This window comes from Pavona decussata, unplaced genomic scaffold (genome assembly GCF_977016875.1).
Source record: "Pavona decussata unplaced genomic scaffold, jaPavDecu1.1 SCAFFOLD_386, whole genome shotgun sequence".
NCBI lineage: Eukaryota > Metazoa > Cnidaria > Anthozoa > Scleractinia > Agariciidae > Pavona > Pavona decussata.
This window is the reverse complement of record NW_028145758.1, coordinates 3,169,154-3,188,382: the sequence shown is the minus strand read 5'-3', so window position 1 is coordinate 3,188,382 and position 19,229 is coordinate 3,169,154. Positions and strand designations below refer to the sequence as shown.

Here is a 19,229-nt window from a genome sequence, read left to right as displayed (position 1 = left end):
TTAAAAACTTAATGAGGATTGATTAAAAGATAGAGTTACTCTAAAGAACGGCAGCGAACAAGACGACTTATAACTTTTACCGCGGCTAGTTTACTCTAAGTCTAGAAAACTACTTTGTTAGAACCCTTGAAAGTTGACTGGCTGTCAATTCACCTAGCCCTCGGGCCTGCCTTGAGCTAAAACTCAATTTACCGTGTTGGTTTAAAATTTGCATAGTCCGCTACACCTGTCTGGGTGATTATACTGTAGCGTCCATTAAACGAACGGACGGGAGCGAAAAGTATCAATGGGAACCACTGAGTATTCATTCTAAGCGATGTCTGGGTCTCTGACGACATTCAAAGAGACATACTTGCTTGTTAAAGAGGATGGAGTTGACGAGCTAACTTAATCACAGAAAAGGTACAGTACAGATCAATTAACGGTACGTGAAATTGAACTGGAAGTTGGGTTGCCCTTAGACTACACGGACTAATTTAATTAAAGGAAAATTCATTAGGGAAACATCGTTCCCAAAATGTTTAGCTGTTTGCGCTTACTGAAATGAAAAGAAACATTTGTTTCTGAGCCTGACAGAAAATATCTTACAAAACAATTCAGAGAACGTTCAGTTTTACTTCGTGACGATAATTTTGCAGATGAGTGTTTGTACAACTGTCCCTAATTTTTAGGGTCCTTCGTACTTCATTGACATTTGTCTTTGGATGAATCTGAAGCTGGCAGAAGGACAAGCTGTTTGTTGTGAAAACTGGCCGAGTTAATGTTATGTGACACTCTAAGAACAGCTGAAGAAAATTTCTAGTTGTCGATTCAGTCTAAAGACAGACACTCGTTCTTAACCATGTCCGTCAATTCAGGAGAAAAGAATATAGCTTTTAAAATCAAGCTGTTTTGGCTTTTTTAGTCAGGTGAGAAAATGCGTTTCTGATCAATGAAGTCCGCATAAAAGGATTTTTTGAAGAAAGAATCGAATACATGTTGCTTCAATCATGTTCGAATTTTATCTGATTTCCCAGTCTTAACTTTTTCTAGTCCGTTATTTTTCTACCAATGCTCATATTCCCAACGCATTGTTCAAGCAAACAAAGGAACATATAGCGATATGAAGGTATCTTCGATTTAAAAGAACTTGAAATTCTGCGCATTAATTTTATGTATACCGTTTAAACTGGGCCAGCAGAATTGTATATTTATTTATATAGTTGAGCTTAAAATGCATACAACTATATGAGCAAGATACAATGGCGGCCTTAATTCTTAAAGATCTTATGATAGTTTCTTTTATAGCGGGATGTGGCAAAAGGGTTCCTTATCGGAACGATTTTAATTAAAAAAAAATATTTGACAGACACTGATGAAGACTGCAAGGGAAATTTGATATTGGCAGAATAAGACGCAATTTTGTGTTTTATCTTTATCAGCTGATAATATTAGCTTTCCTCCCACTTTCCAAAACAAGCAACCAAATTACAAGATTCCTTTTCTTATCGCCTATTTTAAGCTTTTTTATTACAATTCCTTGGCGACCCTTTAAACTTTTTATCATAGATTTTTTAACGGTAACATTTTAGCCGCATATACATGTATTTTGCTATCCAGCTGAATCTAAAAATACAGCCGTCTATAAAGGCTTAATTTACGATTTTTGCTGCGCTGAATTCGATTCAAAACTGGATTGAGCTTTGATCGGTATCATAGAATATCCTGGTTGCTGTCGTTGAATTGATTTGTAACCCTTATTTTCTCCATGCAACGGATTAAAAATTCCTACAACGAATTACTGTTTTATAAAACTAATGTATTCAAGTGATTCGACTGCATTTCTATCGGATAATGTGACAAAAGCAGTCGATACAAACTCAACATTTAGAATTTAGATTTAGAATTCTATTTACAGCAGAGTAAAATTAGTACTGTCTGCGTCTTTACGGAAGCAGAAAAGACACGATTTAAACCTCAACTTAACTGGATTAATTTTTGAATACTGGTGCGTGACCGACAAAGTTTTTTCCTGAAGGAAGAAGTAATTAGCAGACTCGTCCATCAGTCTAATGTCTGCACACGTACGTAAGTACAATAAAGTGTTACGTGTGTGACAGAAAGCGGCGGAAAAACAAACTTTGTCCCTGATGGATTCGGCTAATGATTTACTTATCTAGAAGGCCATTAGCCACGTTCAATTCAGAAACAATGTAATTGTTGTTAATAACAGCCCGTGATACCGCCGAGAACAATTAAGTACTTTGCAATTTCGAGGCGTTATCCGAGAAAATATTTGTTTTGAATATTTTTTCTTGTTGGATATTAAAAATAAATTTTCAATTTGGCATGTTTAACTGATTTAATTTTCTCTCTCCTTTTGGGATACTCCTTCGACACACTGTCTGTCGCCGATCATGATAAACGGGTTATAAAATTTGGCAGTACAAATTATGTTTGGCTTTACAAGCCTTTTCATTCGGTACAATCCATTGAATGACTTTCCTTAAGGAAGGAGACAGTCTCTCGGCTGGATGCAAAACGGAAAACAAAACTTTTGGGTTCTCAAGTGAAAACAGATACGCATCGAAAAAGCCAGAAAGTGTTCATTTCCTGCTTGACTAATACAGGTATAGTTTGAGACGCAGTTGATTAGATAATCCGTCGGAACTTTTTCGGTATAAAAAACAGAGTTGTGTACGTATCCCTTCCTTATCGAGCAGACGAGAATGGACTCACACACACATCGTGAATTTACCTGACATTATCCAATTCTTTTCAGTCTTTTGTGTTCAATCGTTGGTGAGGCGGATAGGCGATGGTAAACTCGGGTAATCTACAACGGCTGAAGCGGCTTTGTAAGAAGGTATGACCGGTTGACTTATTTTGTCCTTAATTTACAAGTTTTCTGAACTTAAAAAAGAAAGGAAACCTACGATGAAGTTTTTGAACGTGCAGCTTTGCCAAAACAAATAGATAAGTCTTTTAGTTTCTATAGAAACTGTGGTGAGCCGATAAGGTAATTTGCCACCGTTTTGAGACTTTTTCGAGAGCTGGTGTTTCGAGCGATAGCTAGTCATTTATTTGTCAGAGCGATTTTCCTCTGACGAACGGCCAGGGTATTTGAATATGTACTGTGATCATGCTGGGGAGGGGTGGGGAATTTGAACCGTTTGTCATTTTGGGGGAATTGAGGAGGAGTTTCTGAAAGACAGGAATTCACCTGTCGTGAGTGGATGGCTCACATTAAAAGAGTCCTGACGGTATCACGAGATTTGCCATATCACCGGTCCGCAATCATGAAAAAGTGCCTGTGGAGACCTGTGGGATTGAAGTTTCGAATTAATCGGCGCACTGGTGTCTTACCGACAAACAAATAAAGCAAAAATTGTGTTTAATTTTATTAAGGCCACTGTGTTTTACACCGCACGACCATCAAGAATCTCACGGTTAGCGTGAAAACTTAAGTACAGTAGAATGTAAACTGATGCGCCATCCGATATTCTAAAGTTAAGTTTTAGTTTTGAAATGAAATGTAAATTTTTTTTAATTTCAGGTTTTTTTGTTTGTTTGTGTTTTTGTTTTTTTGTTGTTGCTGTTGTTTTTCGTTTTGTTTTGTTTTTTGTTGGTTTTTTTTTTTTTTTTTCAGTTTTTCTTTTACTTTATTCCTAAGTTCATGCTAAATTCTGGTGGTAACAAATCCAGAATTGGTCACACCTTACGCAGGGCGGAGTAAGAGGGCGTTCTGAGACAGCCTAGGCTGATTGGTCAATGTTGTCAGTATCACGGCATGATAAATGAAATGCCAAAATTATTAACCTACTAAGTTTTTCGTGACAAAAACTTTTGTTATTTAGCCGCAAGTCAGATGCAAGGATTTTTTTTTTAGCCTAAACGTATTTAAGCAGTTTATGACGTCTGCACAACGGAGGAAAAACGTTGTACCAACACTAATGGACGAGTTTGTAAAAATATTTTCAAGATAGTTACTTCATCAGTGAGGCACCCAACTGTTGACCTTTTTAGTTGATTGTCCTGAGTCGCTTTTGGTTTTCAAAACTCGGTTAAACTGTGCAATTCAGATCCGCTTTCACGGCAAGCTCTCACACCCCACGCTGAATCATCTGCGAGTTGGATGATTCGGGTTAACATCAATTTTTTCGTGTTTCAAGAGAAAATACACACTGAAAATATTTCACAGTTCAGGGCACTAGCGTCGATACAAGAATCGTAAGCTAAGCTAAGAATGCTGCAACTTTGACTTGATACAATGAATTGAAGTTTCTGAGCTCAGTTCTTGTGAGGAAATTGTAATGTTAGAGCATGACCAATATATGATGATTTATCCTTTGTAGTCGACCTTGGATATGTAGCTAAATTTATCAACGATGATGGATCAGAGAATTAGCTCTGCAGTGTATGTTAAAGTGCTAATTGAACCCATGAAAATCCTACCGGGCGTTAGCCCTAGTAAGGAAATGAGAGATCGCATGAGGCATAGAAAAAAATCTTTCACCTCGGCGGGAATCGAAATTTGCTTTAACGAAAAACTTGAGTCCAGTTCACATTCCGTACTGATCAGCATTTCTAGCGTTATTTCTCAGGTGGTTTAAGGCTCTGTCAACACAAATGCATTTTCGAAACGCCGCGTTTTCGTTTTACCAAAAACGCGTCAAACGCTTCGCGTTCACACTATCGTTTTCGTAACGTTTCCTACGTCCACACAACTGAACACGGTTCGAATAAGCTGAGGAATCGTCATCATCTGCGCATGCGACTTACAGACGCTGTGGCATTTCCCGCGCGTCAGAGTTTTCGAAAGTCTCCGTTTTCGCTGTCCACAATGATAAGATGGGGCTCCGTTTTTAAAAGGCTTCACTCTGGTGAGCGCTTGCGAATATACAATACTTATGGTTCCCATAAAAAATGATCAGCATTTTCGATTTTAGTGTGGATGCAAGGTCAAAACGCATCGAAATGAGAGGGGTTTTTAGCTAAATTTAAATTTGGTTGTTATTTCCACCATACTGACTTATGACATTATAGAAATGTCTAGAAAACGTAACCTAATGAGAAAACATTTTAAAGCCAATCATGCAGAGCAAATTATATCACTTGCTATTGATGAGAAAAATTGTCCATTATTCACATACCGAGCACGACGTATACTATTGCGATTAAATACACAGTGCGCGCGGCCAAGTGTGGCAAACAACGAACTGACTCGGATGTTGAGGTTGTGTCTGTGGTTTTTGTGGCCTGATCTAGTTTAGGTCTCCTGGTTTAAGTTTATTCTGATCGTTTATCAAAGGCTTCTCTTGTAAGGTAAGCTTGGCATGTTTTGTATTCATGGCCATTTAAAAGAGGTGATAATATACAAGATACAGTCACTTGGTAATCAAACCAGATAAAGACCGATAAATCCTTTGATCCTTGTTTGCGTGTATAACCATACATTTGCCATTATCTGAACATGAATCGATTGCATAGCACTTGAAGCTGGTTATTATTTGTTTAATTGAAAGTTCTCCAACCCAAGCTGGAGTTTCGTTCAACTTGTTGACACGCAAACGAGATTTTTGAGCTTTTTTCAGTGAGATGATAAAGCAGATTCATGAAACGCTTCACTAATTTTGCTGTCTTGCGCACTTGCCGGTAACAAATTAAAACGTTCGAGCTTAAAACAACGTTGATAGTTCAAAATGAAAAGATTTTTATAATGCAGATAGAGTGATAGCTAGAGTGAACCGCGGAAACGATCGTGAGAGATTGCCATTCAGTACCTCTCGAAGCTCTCAAGACGGCGTCATCGATTATCATTTGCTAAATTCACTTCATAAGAATCACGATACGAGTTTAAAACTAAAATGAATTGCTACTAGATTTGGATACTACACTTGGGCCCTTCCTTCTGGCCACTTTCAGGAGTTGTTCAGTAAGAACATGCTGGAACATGCTCTAATTTCGTTTCTTTTTAGATGACTGTAACTGACGTTGCCGGCGAGTTAAATATTTGCTCGCTCTCGCCTGGCTGCCATCTACTCTCAGTGATGCGTTGTAAAACGTACGACGCATATAACTGGCCTTTACTTAATACTATGTGTGTATTATGTATTGTATCATGTACGTGTATTTGTAAACCATATAATCCGCGGCAAAAATCCACAAAGCTGTGTTCACGTTAGAGTGGTTATCAAGTTCCACTATATGATTACTATTACGGGTCGACGGTCATCAATCATCTTTGATGTCATAGACAAGCCAATATGTAGAATTGCTAGAACAAGGCTCCGAATTAAAAACTCCGAGAATTTTGCAAGTCTCGATAAGTTTGTAATCCATCAAGACCATTTACAAACAAAACTCTGAGTTGCGCTTTTCCGGCTTTGTTTCGGCCCTGTGTAGAAGAAAGTGCCGCGAGGAGTCAACATATTCTGACAATAAGGTAACCCTGAAGGTAACTCTTAAATAATGCAAGCACCACTTTTATAAACAGTAGCAAAGTGTAGCCGGATCTTTGTGTAGATTAGGATCAGCAATTCAATCGACAACATAGAACTCATTCCCCTAGAACTCATGAACTCCAACAGAGATGGTTTTAGAAAAAGCTAGAGAAGCATTTCTAATTTCCAAGGATAAGACTCTTGAACCCTATGGGATGAACAGACGCAATGAAACTTAATCTGTCTATATCTCTATTTTAATAATGGCTTCTGTGCACGTTTCTGCTTCCATGTTTATCAACCAATCATATCTCAACTTTTCATTAGTATCATCTTTAAATATGGTAACCGTTTATTTCCAATTTTTACTTAGCTTTTTGCAGCCCCTGAAGGTTAGTTTTGTCTAACCGAAATATTGGGCAATAAATTATTTTAGCTGTCCGATCAGCCTTGCATTTGATTTTACGTTATATTCTGACAATGTCCAAATTACGCCACTAAGCATGGATTACCCGGTGGCTTATTATATTGAAAAACCGCAAAGATTAGAACGTACGTGATACTGATGAATGGCCTTGAGCTGTTATATGTTATGCTATGAATATTATGAAGGGATTATGTCTGTTTCATTATTTTCATAGTAACATTCATTACTAAGTTCGGTCGATCGACACAACATGATCAATCAAAAATGTTTTTCTATGGCCGCAAATGCAATATTTAACATTATATTAAGTCACAGCCTAGGTTAAATTGAGTTTTCCTGAGGCTATAGCTAATTCTAATGCTAATCTACCGGAAATTATAACAAGCCCATGCAAAAAGCGTAGCAGTTCTGACATGTTCTAAGTTAGTGGTTGATATTGGCACATTAATTCCAGACAAGGAAAAAACATTTAATTCGATCTCATACCTTATATGTTGCAGCGTTTCTTTGTTATACTAACGGAAACAAATTCGCAGCGTAAAAGCCGTCCTGAATCGCGACACATTACATATGCGGCATGAAGCTTATGACGTCACCGTTGGGAAGCAATTTACTTCCAAACACGTGACACCACTCACAGTTTTCTGTTCAGTAAATCAAGTTCAATTATTATTGTTTTATAATTACTCTTTGATGTTATTTTCCTGCAAATATTTGCTTTGTCGACTGACACTTTTCATTTCAGTTAACCTTTGACTCTGTTCCTGGCTCAATTCCCGTGTATTCGCACCACTGAATGCTCATTCTACTCCCACCTTACACGATTTTACCGGTGCTTTCAGTAATAATACACTCTTTTTATAAGAACGTCTAATTTGGTGGCTGAAGCTGAAATTTCTTTTTTTTTTTTGGCGATTTGGGCCTGAAAAAGTTCTTAAGATGTTCTTAAGCTAATTCTATGCGGACGTGACCAAGACACCTATTATTTGGGTTAACTGGACTGTACAGACTAAAGTTTAACATATGAATTATTTTATCCGCATTTCATTCTGTTCATTATAACAACATTTGGTCAAAATAAAAATGTTCATAACTCACTCTCAGCCTGGATAATATTCTTAGTATGTTCTTAAATTTTAGTTAATGTCAGCCTCAACGTTCTTATAAAAAATTACAGGTTCTTATAAAAAAAAAAAGAGTGTAATAACAATAACAATGATAATGATAAACATTTATGTAGCGCTAAATTCCTAACAGTCCAAAGGTAGGGATGAAAATTCCTTACTTTTCATTTGTCGATTTTTTCTCGCTCGTTTCGACTTTTTTCTCGTCTCCTCTATCTGCCTCTTGGTCTCCGAGGATGGCGCTTAAACATAAACAAAAAATTCAAAGCGACACAAGTAAGTAAGTAAGTAAACTTTATTTAGCCAAACTGGCCCATTCAGCTACATGGCTGTTATCCAGAGGGGCCCTGGATACAAATTTAACAAGATTTGAGAATTTTTCTGTGCGTTTTAATGGGCGTTTGTGGAGTTTCCGTTCGCTAGGAATAATGGGTAAAGGTACCAGTCCTCATCTTTTTCATACGGTAGATTCCGCCATTATTTTCTCTAATTCTATCTTGGCAAGAAAAAAAAAGCCGGGAGATCCAATGAGAAAATTAAAGGAAAATACTTAGATGTTCCTACTTTCTCAGTAGGACTAAGTGCAATCCGAATTTCTGAGGTCATTAAGGCCTTCCGAACAGATGAACCTTGGGTACCCCTGACAGTGGATTGTCGCCTCTTCCGAGCGACCTGCAATATATACGACTCTGCTCGTTATTACGACTAGTCTTTTTCGTCCTAACAAAAACACAAGCCAAAAGCAGGTTTCCACGGTTGTTTTGATTCTTCTCACATTCTGTTATTGTAAAAAGTACCAGTACCAGGCCAGCAGAAACTGCACTCTGCATATGACTTGGTGTATTTTTCCTATTATCCTCAAACTTGAAGGATGACTGACTTCACATTCCGAGTTGTTGAATAGTTTTTGAACCGTGAAACTTGAATTCAGTCCCGCCATTTTGTTACTATCTTTAGAAACTAATAGGCTGCAATATCGTTTGAAACAATTAAGCCATAGTCTCTTGATTAAGCTTAGTATTCACACAATCACATTTCATTTTGTCTCCGATATGCCCTTTCAAAATCAGGCATTTGTAGGCATGTGTTTTCCCTTAAGTTGAAAATAAAATATATGTGTGGGGAATAGATTTCAGTAAATCACAATAGGTGTATCATCTTATAATTTTTCTCCCCTTTTGAGGAAACAGTGCGAACTGTGTGTATCTCATATTGCTTCAATGCCTTTAACTTTCGCTTTAGAAGCGACCACGTCTAGGTCTCCAAGACTTCAAATTGTCTTCTATTATTTCTACTTTGTCGATCGATTTCTGCAAGGGCCAATAGACAATGCAAGGGCGCCGGACCTCGGTGTGTAAGTAATCAGCAAATGTTGTTTTTTTTTTTTTTTTTTCAATTAATATTTAACAATTATTCCACGAGCGCACGTTGGATATGAGATGATAGATAGCGATGACAGCGCGTAGCGCAAGTGGAATAATTGTTTTATTAAAAACAATCAAGAAAAATTGCTAGATCTTACTGATTTCGCTGTGCAAGAATAACCAGAAGACAATTTAATGGTCGCCATTTCTTGGCCATGGTATAATGGCTCATATACCATGGCCGCTAAGCCAATCAAATCCCTCGAATTGCATTATGCAATGATTCGGTTTTTAATAATAAACAATAAATGAAGCCAAGGATGACCGTATGTCTGGGATAAAAAAAAAAGTTTTTTACATTAATAAATCCATGATTGTTTCTTTTAACATACACCCGCTTTGCGGCGAACTTGGAACTTTAGTAAAATGAAACTGTATAATCAAATGTGAATCTACAGCTGTAGGCGTAATTTGTAGATGTTGTATTGAACTGATAAGATAAAATTCTAACGACGAAAGGCAAGTAACAAAAACTATGGTTCTATAGCTAGTTGGAGCAAATATTTAACATTAGAAAACCATCAACCCGTGTTTACAAAGTATTTTGAATAGCTGGTGTGGAAAGCCCGCCATCCTGACAGTGTAAAACAAAACTCTTTTTGAGCAAACATTCTTGAAATTAAAAACCGTAACATTTTTAAAGCACCAGACAGATTCTTTTGATTAACGTTTTGACGGATGAAAGTTATTTCCGTCTCTCTAGCATGCGTTTTGTTGGATCTTTCTGTTAAAACCCAGCAGGGATCACACAATTTACAGCTCCAATTGTCCCCTTCAATTCTACCATCAGTTCTACCCGCTAAAATCGACTAAAAATTCCGCTGATTTTAACCTTCCTGAATAACACATTTTTAAGCCTTATAGAAGTAGATTCTATATATGCAAATTTTTCATACATCCAAAGTTTTATTCCTTCGTCACAGAAATAAAAAAATTGTTCTAACAACTGAGAACGATTTAGTTATAAATTGCGATCAGATTGGGACCAATATGTTTTTCGTCCGTTTTCTATATGAGAAATTAACCGGTGGGGGTTACTATTAATTTCCAAAGACTTTTCGGCCACGGAAAAATTATGAATGTTTTGTCCTGAATGTTTTAGTAAAAAATGTAGTATCAACAAAGATTCAGTTACGGTATTGCTATTGATTTGAAAACCTGAATCGTGGAATGCATGTCTTCGAGACTTAGAAATTCAGTCACGCCACTTTTGAACGAAATTGACTCGTTTTTAACTTGTGTTCGTACTGAAGTATTGAGGTTGGATAATTATTTCGGGTAAAGAAGGAAGAAATAAATAGACATAACTGATATTCCATCCAGCCTTTTTATACGTATAATGTATTGACGAAGGAGACATTTGTCAGCGTTTTTTCTCAGTGCGTCATTTCTTGAGCAAATGCCAATTTGTCTGGGGTGTATTTCTGCTATTTATTTACCCAAGTTTGGGACCTGCCTTACGCCAACAGTGGCACGAAATAATAGAGTGTACACAGTGATAATTATATCTCAGTTTAGTTTACAAAAGGAGAAATGTTGTTCCATCTTGCCATTTATTGCTATCTCAGATACGGGAGCCAAAATGTTGGTTTTGTTATCGGTAGAAGAAACTCAAGAGAGCACATACACGAGTTAAACGGCTGGTACTCAGTGGTGGTTTTATATGTAGGATATTGCAGGTGATGAATGGTGTGACATTTGTCGGCTTTGTGTCATTTTTTCATATTTCAGTCAATTTGTGAGCAGTCTATTTGTCAGTATTAGGGCCTGCCTTCCGCAAACAGCAGCGACCAATGTCGTTAAACAGCGTTAAATAAGTGTAACTCATAAATGGCGACACGGTTTATCTTGCTATTCTATCGAGCAAAGTGTTTTATGTACCTAAAAGGTCTGAAAAATTGGTTTGTTTAATATTGCTTAAGGAAACGAGACGTAACTGATATTATAGCTGGCTTTTTATGTAGTGAATAGATGAAATCGAATAAGGTACATGACGGCAGCATTGTCATTTTGTCAGTATTTGCCAATTTCTCAGCCCCGATCTATTTACCTACGCCCACATCCTTAACACAACACAAAAAGGAACTATCGTAATCATCATAACTTCAGTTTATAACACTTCAAAGAAGATGAGGTTGCATTTTGCTATTTCTCGCTATTACGAAGAAAACCAAACGCGAGATCCGGCTTGATCAAACTTATACATGTATATAGTTTATTGACCAGGGAATATTTGTATATACACACAAGCTTGTCAAGGAAACTTTGTTTATACAAGTTTAAAGGGCCTTCTCGCAGCAGCTGAGTCAACATAATTATCATAACCACAGCTAGCAAAGCGAATACATGTGGTGTCCACCTTGTTAGCTCGTGTATTGTCATACAAGCAAGACGAAGGGCACGAAGTGAACTAGTTTTTCACTACAGTGATATTAAATACTGCGCTGGGATTCAGAAATCCTTTCTAAAGAGGTAAACCGATCTGAATGATACTGAAGTGTTCATATATTTATTATTTTTTTAAGTTTAATATGGGAGCCGTTTAAATCTTATTTCCAACTTTCTTTTATCGGTTTTACTTTCTTTTTTAAGTTATTAACCCAACAGTCGACATTCTTTCTTTTATTTTTTCCTTTTGGTTTCCGCGGGAGCCGCGAACAGTCTTATTGCTCTTGAAGCTTTTCAGCTCCAATTGGTGATCAGCATACAATTTCTCTTTCCAGTATCACTGTCGCGATATGAGAATAAGAAAATGACCACCAAAGATAAATGTATCGATTTTAAACAAATTCTCACTACGAGTACCACAAGTGAAATGGAGAACAGGAGAAGAGAATTTGCAAGTTTATATTGAAGCTGAAAAAGTTACGAGACCGCGACCAAAAATATCAAAATTTCGCTTGAACAGTCGGCCTAATTTCCATTTTTATACCCGAAAGAAACCAAATATATTCTACAGAGCAAACCAGGTAGTTTGTGGTTAAAGTGCAGGTTTACAGCTGTAGACGACCATTCACCATGTTGAAAGGGCGGTCGAGATATCCAAATTTCAATTTTAATAGCCTCAGTTTTCCAGCCGTCAATTTGAGTGTGGTTTATATTCCTTTGTTTCCATCTCTACGTGTGATTTTTTTTCTTTCTATTTGAAGACACTGTAGCAAGCTTTGGCAATTCAACCTCCTCGGCCGATTAAAACGCGATGAATCGAGCGGCTGCATGTATTATCGTTATTTTTGTTATTTACAAAGCTAACTTGTCTCGCAATCATGGGTGTCATAATATGTTTATGAAAAATGTAACTTTGTTGAGACTAAGTATGTCATCCTTAGCCAAACTGACCGATTTGAAGCCTGTTTCCCTCACCCATTGGCGACTCTGCTTTTGTAAGCACCAATGTTCGTCAAAATTTCGGTCATTTTGTTTGTACAGCAACCTAAACAACGCTGGGAGATTTCAAATTTAGCCAAACATTATGAATGCACTTCCTGTATAAGGCACAAATTAGACTTCGTGTGTGAATCGTGCTGATTGAATTGTTAGAGAGGTATCGAAAGGCTGTTTTGCAATTATCTGTGTTATTTCTTAAATCCTGTTTGCCGAGCAAACCTCTTTTTCCTCTTCCGTCCGAAAACTGCCTTCGTTTCAGTCGTTCTACAAACAAATGTACCAATTTTAAGTAATTAAGTTGGCCAAGTCATAGTGCAATTGTATCGATAAGGCACGGACGTGACCGAGAAGAACCGATTACTAATTAATGAAAGGATTTCTCTAACTGCATGGTGAGTTAATGAAGTAAACGTTTAAAGCTTTTGGTACACATGTCGTGATGAATTCCGCATTTCAGAATGCACGCAGGAAGCACCGTAACATTAGTTGTCACGTACAGTCTGTATACAACGGACAGAGGTGCCTCAACAAACGATTTGTAAACCTTCATTGGACAATATTCTCCATGAACTGACAGCCAGTTCTGGCTGCCAAAACAGAGATGGAGCCGTCACTTTATGCATCTCTCGCAGCCGGTATGTGCATAAAAACTGAATCACATCACTGCTACCTTCCCTTTCTATTGATATTTACTTTTATTTTTATCGTAAAGCTCATGACGGTAAGCGAAAGCCAAACTGTTGTCAGTAACCGATTTTCGCTATCTGAGCATTTAATCATATAAGAAACCACGAGGCCTAGGCAGCAGCCGTTCTATTTAACAATTAGATTGTGAGCAAGAGATTTTTGGTAAGGAAATTGCGCGATTTTTTTTTTTTATTTTTTTTTTATTTTTTTTTTTTATATATTTTTTTTGTGTTCTGGAAGCTCTACTGGGTTCTGAGATCTTTATCTGCTCAACCGGCGAACGTGAACTCGTTTGCTTCCAGAATTGTCCGTCTCCAGCCACTCTGGGCAGTCAAAAGATTGAACTCACTTTTGCATCAAGTCCTTCTTGCCAGTTACCAGTTACATATTTCAGCCTTTTTTGTAATTTTACCACTTACATTTCTTGTTTTTGTATGTAGCACCAGAAGGCGTGTTTGGCCGGTTCGTTTCGGCATGTTTTGTGTTTAAATTGTGTGCAGTGCAATTATCTTATCCTCAGTCATGGGCTCATCATTATATTCAGGTCTGGCATGCTTTTCTCAAAGTTCTCAAAACATTTCGCCCCAAAAAGCTACTATTTTACGTGCACAATCTCCATAACCAGATCTTCACTAAATTTTTAATCTAAAACGTTGAAAACATTCCACCCGAGGGCACCAATAAATAAAAAATGGAATCTTAAAAAAATACATCTTGGCTCCGAGAAGTCTTTGGGAGTTAGAGAAACCGATGCCGGGGTTACATTCCGGGTAATTTTACGGTGTTCAACGAGGCAAAACGAATGTGACCATTTACAAGGTCTGTAGCCAGTGTTGACCTCGATTGCCTAAGTAAACATTTCTAACTTTTGGGTAAACTCTTGATAAAACAAAATACTGTCATTTTGTCATTTTTCTTCTTCTTCTTCTTCTTCTTCTTCTTCTTCTTCTTCTTCTTTGTCTACCCTGTGTGCCAGAGATTTTTTTCACGTGCACAGCTTGCAGTTCCAAAGTCTCTCTTTATGATGATCGGCCGACCCCGCCGAAATCCTCGCGATCGATGCGCGAGAAAAAAAACCTCCTCTGGTACCCATGACTATTCTTTTGTCCTACTACCGCGGTAAAAATTCACAAAACGTCTGTTCACAAAAACCTAATACAAAAAGCCTGATTGTTTTGGAAGACAACAAAATGATCGAAGTTGGAAAACTGATCCAGTAAGCCGAGTGTAGCTGAACATGACTTGATTATTTTTAGTGAGAACTTTGCCGCGAAAAAAGCAAATTGGCCATGATTTGAGCGGAGTATGATAGGAAGTCAGATACATGACACAGTTCTTTACTCCGCGTATTCTCCTTGAGTGGGGTGAAAGCTTGACATGGAACTAAACAGGAATGACCGGTTTAAGCAAAAATTATGAAAAATTGCAGTGTCAAAAAAATGATGAAACAAAACCCACTGCTTGTACAGGTAGAGATGTCATCTCTTCCTGCCTCATTTAGGGCCGCCTCGATATTGCTTTATTCAAACTCCTCGACTCTTCGCGTCCTTCATGGCGGAATAGGTATTTACCAATTCAGTTCATTTAAGTAGTCATGAAGTGTTACACTTACATGAAATGCATTTAAATCATAACAAAAACGTAAACAAATCCTTGAGTCTGCGCAGAACGGTCTGCAAATCATTTTTAAGTAAGGCTGCTAACATCTTTTTCTTCCATTTTATTGAACTACCTGTTACATAGTAATGCACATGACAAGGAAGATATAATCAACATAAAACAAGCTGGATGATTCGAGAGAATATGCAAACGAGCTAAATTACGTATACGCGGGAAAACAACTCCCAATCCTAAAACATGACATCAGTTTCTGAATATTTCAATTTGGTTCTGACGTAAATAAAAATGTGTTCGTGCTCCTTCACGAATAAAGACTTTTTGTCACCTGCCATTATAATCTGCCTTACTTCATTATTATTCTGTTTAATTCCTTCGATCGCAACTGGATTTGTTGAAAAGTGATTCCTCAGTGTATAAGCTATTGTGACCGGCACTGAGTGGAACCTTTTAATTCTTCAATTTTCGCAAAAGGAATCAGCTAAAAGGCGATCAGCGACCAAGCATATGAACAGACGGTTGTATGCTACAGCTTTGCTGAGAAAGCAGATAGGAACAGGAACAAGTCCAGCTCTTTACGTCCACAGCGGTTTGTTATTACTAACACACCGCAATAGTTTAGTTGTGGTTTTCGGTGTTGCTTTGCAATTGTTTTGAATTTTTTGTGCCCACTTTCTATTGTCGTCAAGGCATTTTGATCTACTGTTAATGGAATGCTCTCGTACAGCAAAATGATTAAAAATAAGTGTTATTTGCAAAGCGTTTAAAATAAAACAACAACGGCCAGTTTTCCGCACGAAAGGCTAGCTTAAGAGTTTCAATTGACAAGTAATTAAGACAATACGGTAGGCTGCAATACTCGTATGAACAACATGGTGTTACGATCGATCGCTAGACTGGCTAGAGATAGAAAGAGGTTTTAACACGGCGGTTCCAACTGTCAAGGAAATTTGATTGCATGCAATCGTTTTAAATTGGGACTAAAAACAACATTGATCAAAGCACATGATTTTAACAGTAGAAAGAGTGTTGCTGTGAGATCAAATCAGCCCTTGATTTGTGGCGTATATAAAGGGTACATTTCAGTTGCTGTGTAAAAATAACAAAGACACTTGGTTTGTTTTACACAGGTCTTGAAAAACATCTCTCGTGGGCAGAAGTAAGTATCGCATCATTCAGTCAATAAACGTTTACAACCACATTTAATTCAGCTGTGTTACCCACCAGACGATGGAGAACCGCTCAACGTTACTGATACTCGATACAGTCACTGACTCGCCGGCAGCCTCGCCCACGACTCAAGCACAAGTTGAACCCGCACCAGAGCTCTACGGCACTGACGAATACAAAACAATTATCATCGTTCTTTTGGCTATTGTAATAGCTCTGGGTTTCTGTGGTAATTTAGCGGTTTTTGGTGTTATTTCTCAACGCCAGAAAAGCAACACCACATCCAGTTACCTCCTGCTCATGAATATAGCCATTGCCGATCTTCTCGTAGCTGTAATCGTCGCGCCGCTGCGCTTTGTGGAAATGTTCCACGGCTGGCCGTTAGGCCAGTTCCTTTGCCAAGCACTTGCAGCAATCCAAGATGTTATTGTTTGCGTTTCAGTGGTCACGCACACTGTTATCGCCTTGGAAAGATATCGCGCGGTAGTTCAGCCATTCAAAGAGAGGTTGTCTATTCAACGCACCAAGCAGGCTATAGGAATCATTTGGTTAGCCTGTTACATTGCCATAGGTCTCCCACTTGCTCTGCTGTTAAGAGAACGGCTTCAAGCTGGTAGATATATATGCAAATTGGAATGGCCTTCGTCCTTGGTCCGCCAGCTATTTGGAGTGTATCTAGTCCTTGTGATTGTAGCAATACCTTTGGTGATTCAAACATATGCCTATTCTCGCGTCGTGAAGAAAGTGAATGATGAAATCATGTCTTCAACTGGCTTAACAGATTCTGATATCCGCTTAAACAAAGCTGCACGAAGCAGAGCACGAGTTGTGAAGATGCTTGTTGTTCTTGTTGGCGCATTTCATTTGTGTTCCATCCCGCGGGTCACTACCTCACTCTTGTGGGAATTCGGCGGGATCGCTTTGAAAAGTGATCCGAGGTTTCAATACGCCTTAACAATAACTGTAATCATCTACTACCTAAAGCACGTTATAAACCCCTTCATTATATTTGCCACAAGTCCAGAATTTCGCGCAAGTTGTTGTTTTATGTGCTACCGAGATTATAAATAACTTCGAACAATGGTTGCCGGGCCGGGTGACTGGATGACAAGCCCTTAGAGGCACTGTCACGGTGATTTTCTGTACTTTGGTCAAAACTGCTCAGGTGTTTGACAAAGAACCTGTTTTGTAACATGAAATTGTTCTAATGACACGAGGAACACGGTATAAAGGTTTTCCTCAAGGAATAACAAAGCAAAATTAATTCAGTTTTAGCGAGTCTCTAAAATACGCAGGAAAAACTTGAAAAACTTGACTAAGTTTTTCAAGTTGCAATCCACGTCCATCCTAGCCATCCGCTGCCAAACATAATTAAAAGTAGTTTCCGTGCACCAGTAGAGTTAATGTTAACAAAATTGAACAATTATTTTAACGATTCCATTAAAAAAAAACGTTTTTCTTTTACTATTCTTAATGAAACTTAAGTGACACTGCCCCTTTAAGGTGGATTTCCACTGTCACGTAAATTTTACGTGCGTACAGACGTAGATTTAGCTGGCTTTACGTACGTAAATAAAATAAGAAGCGATGTATGAGCCGCGTGTGCAAACATAAAAAGTTGAACAGCACTCAACTTTTTACGTTTACGCAAGCTGTTCATACGTCACTTCTTATTTTGTTTACGCACGTAAAGCCAGTCCAATGTACATCCATACGCACGTAGTAGAATTCGTTGTTCCGGTTCAAGATATTTTGAAAGGCCCTTTGAAATACCTAAATTACATTTTCCCTACCATTTTCTGTACTTCAGCTCGTCAAATCCCTTTGCGTTTATATTCCTGCAGCTGGAGAAACGTACCCCTTCCGGGTGGAGCCTACCCATATAGTCCATTATACGGAGTCCCCACCCCCCTCTCCCTTCCTTCCAACAGAAGAAAGGCACAAATACGTGCCCTTTAGCTTAGTTGTTGATGTCTGTAGTTTTGTTAATGTTTCTGTTGTTTTAATTAATGATTAATACACGAGAGATCATCGCAGTTATATACGAAACTTAGAGTCACGTGGGACATATCAGTGCAGTTCAATTAACGTTGCCTGAATTTAAAGCCTCAAGCTTAGGGGACAAGACCGAAAGGTAGTATGGGTATCTGTAAATGTTACGTAATTCGGCTGTAATTTCACTGTTGTCAGTGCCAAAGGATAAGAGAAAATACAATAAACACTTACCTCTTGTTTGCAGGAATGAGCTGTAGATCAGGCCCCAGTTGTTCAAAGAATGGATAATTTTATCCACTGGATAGGTCGCCATCCGGAAGACAAAATGTGGGCAAGATTTTCCCGATAGCCCTATAATTTGTGAATAGAGTAGAAGCATATGTCAAATTTAAGTATGGGATTGCGTGGAAAACTTGCCAAAAGCGTTAGTTGGAGTACATTTGCTCTGCTCGATAGCGACTTAGCCAGTGGATAAAGTTATCTGCCCTTTGAACAACTGAGGCCAGTTTGGTAAATTTATTAACAGCTTTATTAACCTATTCTCTTTGCGGTCTTGTCACGTGGGCATTCTGACAACGTTATTTGAAATAGTGTGCAGATTTTCGACTACCATAATTAGATTCATAGTTTGACCGGAAAATTTACCAAAACTTAGCTTGGTATTACGTCACAGTAGAAATATATTTTTAACGTGAAGATTAAATTAAAGGATTTAAATTGCAACAATGTGAGTTCACTGCGAATTCGTAACACACTCACTGGTTTCTCATACCGTATTCTTTCATACGCAGTTCAGATATATAGCATTAAATACATTTCTCTTCCACTGATCACTGGAAATAATTATTTGATTTCTAACGATATCAAATATATGCCTCCCGAAAACATAACTGAGTATTTCTGCGCAATTTATGTGGGAAAAAGCAGATCACAACAAAGACTAATGAAGTCCAAAAAGAAAATTCATGGGGAGTGG

The 19,229-nt window shown here is 38.0% G+C and overlaps 1 protein-coding gene across 6 annotated transcripts; it reads left to right on the top strand.

The window, feature by feature from the left end:
• Nucleotides 1-282: 282 nt before the first annotated feature.
• LOC146451701 (QRFP-like peptide receptor) lies at nt 283-18,492 on the top strand. 6 transcript variants are annotated; one of them, XM_085098735.1, is made up of 3 exons: nt 283-402; nt 16,219-16,247; nt 16,316-18,492. In XM_085098735.1, the coding sequence occupies exon 3, from the start codon at nt 16,319-16,321 to the stop codon at nt 17,327-17,329; it is 1,011 nt and encodes a 336-aa protein (XP_084954861.1). In that variant the 5' UTR covers nt 283-402; nt 16,219-16,247; nt 16,316-16,318; the 3' UTR covers nt 17,330-18,492. The 6 variants fall into 6 exon arrangements, with proteins under 6 accessions (XP_084954861.1, XP_084954858.1, XP_084954860.1 ...); XM_085098734.1 differs by lacking the exon at nt 283-402 and adding an exon at nt 2,690-2,845; XM_085098733.1 differs by lacking the exon at nt 283-402 and adding an exon at nt 5,187-5,304.
• The last annotated feature ends 737 nt before the right edge of the window (nt 18,493-19,229 follow it).

Coding starts and splice junctions, on each gene's coding strand:
- LOC146451701 (XM_085098731.1), top strand. CDS start 13,386: ATGGAGCCGTCACTTTATGCATCTCTCGCAGCCG. Junction 13,420..16,218: donor TTATGCATCTCTCGCAGCCG/GTATGTGCATAA, acceptor TGTTTTACACAG/GTCTTGAAAAACATCTCTCG. Junction 16,248..16,315: donor AACATCTCTCGTGGGCAGAA/GTAAGTATCGCA, acceptor GTTACCCACCAG/ACGATGGAGAACCGCTCAAC.